The 10,411-nt window shown below is 26.2% G+C and overlaps 1 protein-coding gene across 1 annotated transcript; it reads right to left on the bottom strand.

Moving 5' to 3' along the window:
- Positions 1 to 1,210: 1,210 nt before the first annotated feature.
- On the bottom strand, positions 1,211 to 5,610 carry LOC120088222 (uncharacterized). The gene is made up of 6 exons (XM_039045366.2): positions 5,222 to 5,610; positions 4,330 to 4,392; positions 4,054 to 4,101; positions 2,707 to 2,772; positions 2,212 to 2,280; positions 1,211 to 1,477 (listed from the first exon to the last, which is right to left on the bottom strand). The coding sequence occupies exons 1-6, from the start codon at positions 5,276 to 5,278 to the stop codon at positions 1,469 to 1,471; spliced, it is 312 nt and encodes a 103-aa protein (XP_038901294.1). The 5' UTR covers positions 5,279 to 5,610; the 3' UTR covers positions 1,211 to 1,468.
- Between the last annotated feature and the right edge of the window lie 4,801 nt (positions 5,611 to 10,411).

Below are 10,411 nucleotides of genomic sequence, written 5' to 3' on the forward strand. Positions count from 1 at the left end.
AACAAAATATAATATTAAATTCATTTTCTTTTGAAATTCATTTTCTTTTTAAAATTAATAAAAAAAAACATATCATGTGTCAAAAACTAGTCGTTAGCCACAAACATAAAATAATATTAAATTCATTTTCATTTTAATTCATTTTCTTTTTAAATTCATTCTCTTTAAAGTCAGTCCAAGAATGAAAAATATATACCATGTGTAAAAAACTAGCCGTTAGACACAAACATAAAATAATATTAAATTTATTTTCCTTTTAATTTTCTTTTAAACTTCAATTTTTTTTTTTTTTATTTTAAAACAATCCAAAAATCAAAAGTCCATCATATGTTAATCTCTTAATGATCCACCATTCAACCAATATGCTGCCACATGTCTACATACAAATGGTCTGGTTATGCCACGTTGTCCACCACGGTATTTTCTCTATATATTTGTTTTGGTCATATTGTCTTCGTTTTAGCTCCGATTTGAGTGATTCAAGAGGTGTTGGAATTGTTGTTCCGAGCTCTACTCTATGGACATATTAAAACACTAAGATTTTCAGTAATTAAAAATTGAGTTTGTTATCATCAAAACATTGATTAATTAATTAATTAATTTGAGATTAAAGGTCAAAAAGCCAACAAAATGTTTATCATTTTCAAAGGTGTTTAAATAATCTTCTATAAAAAGTAGATATATTATTAAAGGTTTTTTCAATACCTCCGGTAAATATATATCTTTTTCAAAAGTTTTAATTAACCTTCAACAAAAAGTACATATTTTTCAAAGGTTTTTAAGATCATTCAATAAAGGATAGTATCTTTTCCAAAGGTTTATAATATCCTTTGATAAATGTATATCATTTTCAAAAGTGTTTAAATAACCTTCGATAAAAAGTAAATATTTATCAAAGGTTTTTTCAACACTTTCAATAAATATATATCTTTTTCAAAAGTTTTTATTAACCTTCGATAAAAAGTACATATTTTTCAAAGGTTTTTATTTATCTTCAATAAAAAGTACATATTTTTTAAAGGTTTTTCCAAAACCTCTAATAAATGTATATCTTTTCCGAAAGTTTTTTTATAATCTCCAATAAAAGATTGTTGAAATAGGTCAATTTTCTTGTAGTGATTATATATCTCTAGCTAACAATATTAATACTATTATTGTTGTTACTTTTAAAGAAAATAAAAGGTTAGGACTTATGAAACCTTCCAAAATCTACACAAGATTTTCGTCATTTATTTACACATTTTCAATAAACTAATTACAAGGAAAAAGAAATAAATAAACATAGCTGATAAAGTATATATAATATCAATGTTGTAGTGAGATGTTTGATTCCCCTCCCCTATTTATGAAAGAAAAGGGAAGAAGAAGGTGAGTAGGAAAAAGTGCAAAGGAAAAAAAAAGTAAGCTTCCACGTGATTTTCTTTTTCCATTTATCTTTTTACTGAGTTGATGCACTTGGTTGTAAATATCAATCTTCCTGCAAAACAAGAAACTAAAATTAAATTAAAAATGTAAGAAGAGAAAATATTGAAAGATACGTATATATATAGTTCATGAATATGCCTTAGAATCGAATTTCTAAACTTTTAGTCAATAATACATAAAGATTAAAATATCATCATGTTCGTATAAATAAGATAAATATATAAATTAAGTTAATGAATGGAACATTTTATTCTAATATCTATCGCGGTATGTACATTGTATACTTCAAAACTTTACAAAATTTTAATTATGATCCTATCGTTTGAGTTCTTTTGTTTATACTAGGTGTAAAATTTTACCTTTCAAAATCTAAATAAAACTACATGATTTAACAATTGCTTAGGAAATTAAATTTGATAATAGGCTTCAGGAAAAATTACATGATTTCTACTTAGTTTCCCTAAAGTTGCTTTTGGCATTATATATATATATATATACTTTTTATCAATATTTTCAAAATCAAGTTAAATTTTGAAAATTGAAAATATACTTTTAAAAACTTTTTTTTAACCTTTGGAAATAAATGTTTATTTAAAAAAAGGTAAAAATCATAATTAGAAATTTAAACATAAAACAAAAATAAATTCCAAATTATATGAATTAAATCCTAAGTATTTTGATTTTAAAAAGAAAAATCCTAAAGTACTATTTAAAAAAAAAAAAATAATCGTAATGGAATGGGATATTGAAATTCGAAAGCCCAATATTAAATTTGAGTTTATTTACCAGTACTAGGTTGTCTTGTCCAGACGTGCAGCCAGGTCGCCGTGGTGGAAGTTGTTGGCGTTGGGTTCTCTACAAATTAAAAAATTAATTTCAATTTCCATCAACAATATTACATTAATGATTAAAATATCATTTTTGTTTATTTTAATTCTATTCCATTTATGTCCTTGTATGTATAAATTATAATTTTAGTTTTTTCAAGTTAATTTTTTAATTTTGATTAAATAATAATAATAATAATATTTTTCATACCATGAAAGATATGTAAATATAATTTTACAATTTATAAAAAGAATGCTCATAAAAACCAAATTTAAAAAGAAAAACTAATAAAAAATAATCATAAGAATTAATGTTAAAATTTATTAAAATTACATGGATCAAAATTAAATGAAATTTAAGGACCAAAACATATTTTAATCTTAACTATACAACTACAATAAAACTGCTAATTTAACAAATATTTTTCTTTCCCTTTTCTAAAGGAGAGGCTACCTGAAATTTCGGTCGCAGAGTCTCAAACATTGCCATTGTATTTTGATACCCTCCAGGAGCTCCTTGCTTTAGTTTCCACATAAATGAATTAAAAAAATATAACAATATCTAAAGGAAATATATTATAAATTAAAATTACAATTTTCTTCTAATAATATTGGTTAAACTTGTAAATTTATTAATGTATAAAATACTTGAAGGTATATTATTGTCATTTGGGCTGGACTAAATTATCTTCTCTTTGGTTTTTAAAGATAATTTATTTTTATTTTATGTCCTATTAAGTCCATTCTTAAGTCTAAACTTTCTTAACTAATAATTAACTATTTCATAAACCGAAATTTCATTGAATATTTAAACTAATAGTGTTACAAAAACTAAATTTAAAAAAAAAATAATTGTCACCTTCAACCTAATTTTTTTTCTTTTTTTAATAATTGAAAAGCGGAGGATCGAGTTATCAACTTTTAGATTGATAATTTGTATCTTATCTATTAAGTTATATTCGAATTGTGTTGGAAATACAACCAAAGTCATACATTTAAAAGATAAGAAAATGATAGTGAATAATAAAGTGAGGATAACTATGTCCAACAACATTAAACTTTCTAAAGTCATATTGGGTTAACGTCCAAAGTGTCACTTTCTCTAACAAATTTAATCAAAAAGTCAAATATTCGTATAATTAATAACATAAAAAAGAAAAAAATCCATTGAACTAAAAGAAAGAAACAAAATATCTATGAAACACAATTAACTAATAGATGAAAGTAAAACAAAAATAAAAATGAAAACTCAAAAATAGAAAAAAGAAAACTAAAAATTAAGATTTAAGATTTAATTTGGCTCTCTAAATAAAGTAGGTAGGTTAAAAAGCAAATTGATATAAAACTTATACTATTAACTTTTGAGATTGGAGATTTGATTCTTAAAATAAAAAATTAATAATAAAAACAATAATAATAACGACAATTTCTGCACTTTATTTTTTTGTCATTGTTTTATATGACTGGGCCAAGCTTTATGAAATATGGACCAGCCCAAGTTCTTATTCTTGGAGATAAAAAGAAAAACATGATTGAGAAAATATGTTATCTAATCTATTTGGAAGTGATTTTAAAATTGCCAAAAGATATATATTTTTTATTTTTAAAATCATTCAAAAATATATTTATAATTACTAAATATTAATTTAATTTTCAATTTTACACTTATAAATACGATTTTTTTCATCAAATTTAGTTTTGAATGATTAAAAACATGTTTCACGATGATTTTAAAAATGACAAAAATGATTTAGTCATTTTAAAATCACTTTCAAACATACTTATTAGGTTATAAAATCACCTTGCATAGGGCCCAGTCTGCTGAATCAAAGAATGCTCTTTCATTATCCTGCATCCAAACACCACTTTTCACTCCTCTATTTCCTCATTTAATTAAACAAACAAATTTATACTTTTTTCTTATAAGTAACTAACAAAGTGATCGGTCAGAACCGGTCAAGACTATTTTCACGATGAACTTGTTAATATAATACAATGTTTTAATAATTAAAGAGAGACTAAAATAAAATATGACTTTGTATAATAATATAGAAAAACATAAAACGACTTAACTAACCTTTGAAATCAAGGGTTTCTTCCTTGGCACCAACCCTCCGTACTTCTTCCCCGTGGAAATTGCCTATAAATAAAAATAATCGATCCAATTTAATCTAATTAATAAATAAGAAAACTAATAATTTAAAATTCCAGGTTGTCAAACGGGTGTCGTAAAAGAGGAATTCCACGTGGTACGATCTTTGACAGGCCAACAACTCCATCACCTAAAACGGCGTCGTATATGTATACAGTGTACGTGTACCCACCGACACCCACGAAACGGCGTTGGCCGACGAAGCCACTCTAGTTCTAAAAGTGTTTTTTTTTTTTTGAAAAATCATCCATAAAAGTTTGGTAGTAATTACAAATACATCTTCAAATTTTCGAACTCTAAAAATTAGACTCCTAAACTTTTATAATTGTTAAAATTAGATCCTCAAATTTATAATAATTATAAAAATTGAACTAAAAAATGTTGAAAATTGAAATTTTAAACTTATACAAATGTTACAATGTATACAATTATATAAATTTGAAGGTCTTATATAATTTTGAATGTCCAATTTTTAAAATTGAAAGATTAAAGGTATAAATGTAACTATCTCCATACTTGAAGAGTGGTTTTTACAATTTGACATTTTTAAAAATTACCTTTTTTTAGTTTAAAATTTAGTTTGATTTTTTAAAACACATTTAAATAACAAATTAAGAAAGTAAAATAACGTTTAGAAACTTAGTTTTCAAAAAAATCAAATAACAGAATTTTAATTTTTCTTTTATTTTAGAAAATTGAGTTTTCTTAGATTCTTCGACAAGATTTAAATTGAAAATTGAAATAATATTTTCTTAGGAGTTCGAAACTGGATAATTTAATTGAACTTAAAAATGAAGAAAAAAAAAAAAAGGTTTACCTCCTGATCAGGGGGTGAAGAGAAGCTGTCCCCATACCCACCATTGAACTCTGCCATTTCAATATGCAAAATTTACACAAAAATTGAAGAGGGAGATTTAAGAAAGAGGGGTTTTTAATTTTCTTATTGAAGTGTGAGAAGGCAACAATGGGGAATGAAGGATTCTGTGTGGAACCAATAGAAATACATCTCCAATTTATAAGGAGAGAAAGAGAGAATATGAAGAGAAATAAAATAGCTTGAGGAGGGAGGAAAGGGAGAGATTCAAGTGAAACAAAGTGGAACAAAAAGGGGACCAACGCACTGCAAAATGTAAAGAGAGAGATAGAGATGAAGGAAAGAGTAAGAGGGTAAGATAAGAATATTTTAAAAAATAAAATTAAATAATTAAATAATTAAATAAAATAAAACGTTAAATATTACCTTAACCTTTCTCATCAAGATCATCTAGTCAAAAGTGTTAAATGCTTGTCAAGTTAAGTATATAGATCCATTAGTTTAGATATATGTATTAGTATCTTTCACAAGTAGATTGCTTGAATTTAGGTTAAGTTTATCCTAGTCCAACGGTAATATGAAGAGTGAACCTTGTTTGATTATATTTGGTGTTGTTTATTTGTATTTTACATTCATACTAACGCATGGAACCCATTTTCAAATCTGTAATAAAAAAAAACATAAATTCATTGACAAGCAAAACGTGCTCAATACAATTGCATTTAGAAATTACGTTGTATTGTTATCATTATCGTTATGGTTACCATTATTATTACTGTTTCAAAAAAAATTGTAATTTTGACACATTTACTGTTATCGTTTATCGTTACCATTATAATTCGACCCTCAAAGGTAACACAATTTTAAATAAACGCGATAAAAAAATAATTCAATTATATTTGCTATTCATACTCATTATAATTGATCTATCAATGAAACTTTATTACGGTTACATCAATTTTTATTACGATTTGGTAAACATGACCTTGTGAACTCACTCTCTTATTTGAACTAAGAATAATGTTTTCTCTACCTTTTTCTTTTAAAGGTTGTACATATGAATATTCACTTCGTAATAACAAAAAATCATGTCGTAAAAAATTTATAGATCAATTTAACCTAGTAGATCATGACAAAGAATGACGTATACCTACTACCTTGTAGGATGGAAATAATTCATAATATAGTTTTTCCATTAAAAAAATATATTAAAATTGTGATTCAGGTATAACATTTATAAATGTTACAAAATAGCGAGAATTTGATCCATTTTTCATACAACAAAGATTGAAATGAATCATGTTAATTACTGTTAAACTTATATTGACAGAATTTTATCCACTTTTAACCTATAAAAATAGTTGTTAAACTATTCTTCCATTGGTTTTTTTTCATATTATATGTTGATATATGATAGAGAAAAAGTAATAATTTAAATTAGAATTATGTGGGTTAATTATGTTTTGTGGGAAAGTTGACTCTATCTAACATTTGTGGGATGTAATAATATTTATTTTTATTGGGTAAGGTTAGGTTATAATGGCAAATTGTCTATCCAACGAAAACGCATGCGAACGATACCCTTTTCACACGTGCCAGTCTCCAATCCGTTACCAACAAGCAATGAAGCAAACAACATTAAAGTAAAACCAACTCAAACCTTTGACGAATTAAAAAGGCCTGATTTATAATGATGAAACAAGAAAGAAAGAAAGAAAAAGTGTAATCAAAAGCAAACTTGTGATGTGTTTTTTTTTTTTTTTTTTTTTTTTTTTTTTTTTTTTTTGCCCCAAGAAAATATCTATATTGTAGAATATTCTTTGCTTTTCACTAGTAATTTCTATTATTTTAGTTACAGTAATTGATGAGATGTGGAAGGAAAGACTCACGTGGGAAATGATTGACAAAAATAAAATTATTAGTTGACTTTTTTTGTAAAAAAATTATTAAAATTAATTAAATTTTACTTTTTTTTGTCACTATTAAAATTAATTTGAAATATTTATTTCATAATTATTTTAAAATAATTAATAAAAATTAACATAGAAAAATGTGGTAAAGAGTTTAGTGAAAAATCAAGATTAAGGGTAAAAATGTAACATATTAAATTTTTTTTACTAAATTAAAATCAATCCTAAACTTAAAAACTAAAAATATAACATTTTGAAACATAATCAAATGAAAATCAAACTCAAAATTTAGGGGGAGAAATATTATTTTCAAAATAATAATAATAGTAATTGTCGGGAGAAAAAAAATTATTAATGGTAAAATTGGATCAGAGGGCAAAATGGTCATCTTGATGTAGGATATCAGGTTTAAGAGAAAAGCTGGACAGAAGGGTGGCAGGGTCGAGCCCATACCACTTGCTCGACCTTGATTATTGTCGAGCCAAGCCTAGCTGAGTCCTAGGGTTTCGACAAGTCCAGGAGTAGGGAAGTATTCCTAAGAAAGAAAATGATTAGAGGATGAGGAGAAAAACTATAAATAGGTCGGAAGAGTATTGGAGGAGATAACTTAGAAGTTCCTATTTTTCTCTATTTCATAATTATGATACTAACTTAGGCATCGGAGGCCTTTTTTTTTTTTTTTTTTTTTTTTTTTTTTTTTTATTTTTAGGCCCTCTCTTCTTTAAAATTACAAATGTATCGTTAATGTCATATGAAGGTCAGATGTGTTTTTCTCTTGACCAAAATTTGACATCAACAAAAATAATGAAACATTTTTTTTAAAAAAAAGTTTGAGAGTTCCAGTAATGTTGTATATTCTAAAAATAGGATCAATTGATTGATTCTTTCTTTGTCAATGTTCTCCACGCACGTGACAATCGATTACAATTATAGAAAAAATCAAAAGTGAAGGAAAATTTTAAAGTCAAAGGATGTAGAATTAATTATTACAATAAACACAGGCAATAAAATTCAAAACATAAGTCATAATTAATTCGAATTCATATTTAAACCATTATCTGTTAAGTTATATCTGCATTTAATAGTAGAGATAAAAGGAACAAAGTTAATTTAATTATACTAAATGGTATCTTGCATGTTTTTGTCGACATTAAGTCTGTTTTTTCTTTTTTCTTTTCTTTTCTTTTCTTTTTTAACAAACATTAAGTCTGTGTTTTGTACTAATAGTTTCTGTAATGTCAAAAAAAAAAAAAAAAAAAAAAAAAATCTCTGTGTTATGTTTTTTGTTTTTTTCCATTGAATTTAGTTATTTATTTATTTTAAAACTTCTACTCCTTCCTGATTAGTCATAACTATCTTCCCCTTTCTGAACTTTCCGTTTTTCTGTGTTTTTATTAGGGGAATTGCAATGGTTATCAAATTAAATATGGGAATATCCTAAAAACTAAAATCAAGTTACTCATATATATATAAAGGGAATCAGATTTTAAACTTTTTTTTATTCCAAATTATCCCACAATTAAAATTATGATTTATTATTGTCATATCTAATGTTAGAAAGTATAGGACTCCATCTATACCATGTTTGATAGTATGAAGTTCCATCTCAAAATCAATTGACAATCAAAGGGGTAACCCATCTATCTTATAAAGAGTGTGAGTCCTCTTGATTTTTTCAATGTGGAATTCTCAATAGCACATTTTTCCAATTTACGTTCTTTTCTCATCAAAGAATACGATTGAGCAACTTCCCCTTCCTCATCGTTGAAGATTGGAGCGTTCCTTTCCCCTCTGAAGCATGCTACATTAATATTGCCTCCTTCTCCTCCTTGTCGATGTGTGGTGGCTCACCATTGCTTTCATCAGAAGTCACCACCAAATACTTCCTACTTTGAGAGATTTGCATCTGCACTTCCTTTCTGTGTATATAATTTTTAGTGAAGTTCTACCTCTAGCCACATGTTCGTCCACAATGGTGACAGATGGGAATAGCACCACCAACTCTTCCAACAAGATGACTGAATTTCCAAACCAATACCAAATCACTTAAACTATACATATTATTCACAAAAAGGGAATTAAAATTTGAAGTACCTCAAACAGAGCCAATACAAATACAATGCAATTGTCCTGTATATTGTTGCTTTGCTAATTTGATTGAATTTCCATTTAATGAATTTTCAATCCAATTTTGGTATGGATCCCAACTGAATGGTGTGGTAAGTTGGGATGAGTTGGATAGAATATCATTTTTAAGATCTCAGTATAAGTAAAAGAATGGTTACCTTACCTTCTTGAGAATTCTTGATTGGAGAAATTGAAATTTTATTGTTTCAAATTTCAACTTCTCTGATTTTCTGTGGATGAATTTGGATGTGTATATGGTTGATTTGGAGCATAATGGAACTTGTATTCATGTATTAGATATTTGAAAGAGAAAAAAATAAAGAAAGAAAGAAAGTTTTATCCGATTGCTCGTAAAGAAATTCATGTATTCTACTGAATAGTTTGTGAGGTTTGCTAGGTGGTTTTATTTGATATTAAGTATTTTGTAATTCCTTTTGACTGTCATGGAATTATTATCTAATTACTATCTTATTGATATCTAATTACCATCATTGTATTATATACTTATGTATCAATGTGAGTTATATCTTATTTTAGGCTTTATATTTTTGTATTATTTTGTAGTTATGATTAAGTTTCCAATAGTTTAAGCATGGAAAATCAAATATGGTTATATGATTGACAAGAGTTCTATCTGATTGTCATGTGATTGTTATCTGATATTCATCTGATTGTCATGTGATTTAACACTTTGTGATCTCTATTTGATTGCTATGTGATTGTCATGTGATATTTATCTGATTTCTATCTTATTGACATGATTTTCATTGGATATTAAATACTTTGTAATTTTTATTTGATTGTCATATGGTTGATATCTAATTTTTATCTGATTGTCATGGTTGGTAAAATTTGTAGCTTGTACTTTTTAATTTCATGGGTGGCATCATGATCTCCCCTCGTAAACTACTTAGTATCAATGTGATAGATTGTTAAGTGATATCCAATAAGTGATTGCTAATGATATACACAATTTTGATAGATTGCTAAATGATACCTAATTAGATGATACCCAATGAGTTGTACATTATTATAATAAGGCATATCAATGTAATAGATTGCTAAATAATATACACAATACAAGGTATATCCACTACAAGAAAAATGAGCTCCCCCGATGCCTAAATCGGTCGTCAGGGACCGTCGGGAGTTCCTA

The sequence above is a fragment of the Benincasa hispida genome, chromosome 1 (assembly GCF_027475165.1).
Source record: "Benincasa hispida cultivar pf3 chromosome 1, pf3_genome.v1.1, whole genome shotgun sequence".
In the NCBI taxonomy this organism is placed as follows: Eukaryota; Viridiplantae; Streptophyta; class Magnoliopsida; order Cucurbitales; family Cucurbitaceae; genus Benincasa; species Benincasa hispida.

Excerpts from the sequence above, each read along its gene's own strand:
- LOC120088222 (XM_039045366.2), bottom strand. The coding sequence starts at position 5,278 with ATGGCAGAGTTCAATGGTGGGTATGGGGACAGCTTCTCTTCACCCCCT. Across the intron at positions 4,102-4,329 it reads AGAAACCCTTGATTTCAAAG|GATAATGAAAGAGCATTCTT; the intron begins GTTAGTTAAGTC and ends GTTTGGATGCAG. Across the intron at positions 2,281-2,706 it reads CTCTGCGACCGAAATTTCAG|AGAACCCAACGCCAACAACT; the intron begins GTAGCCTCTCCT and ends TTTAATTTGTAG.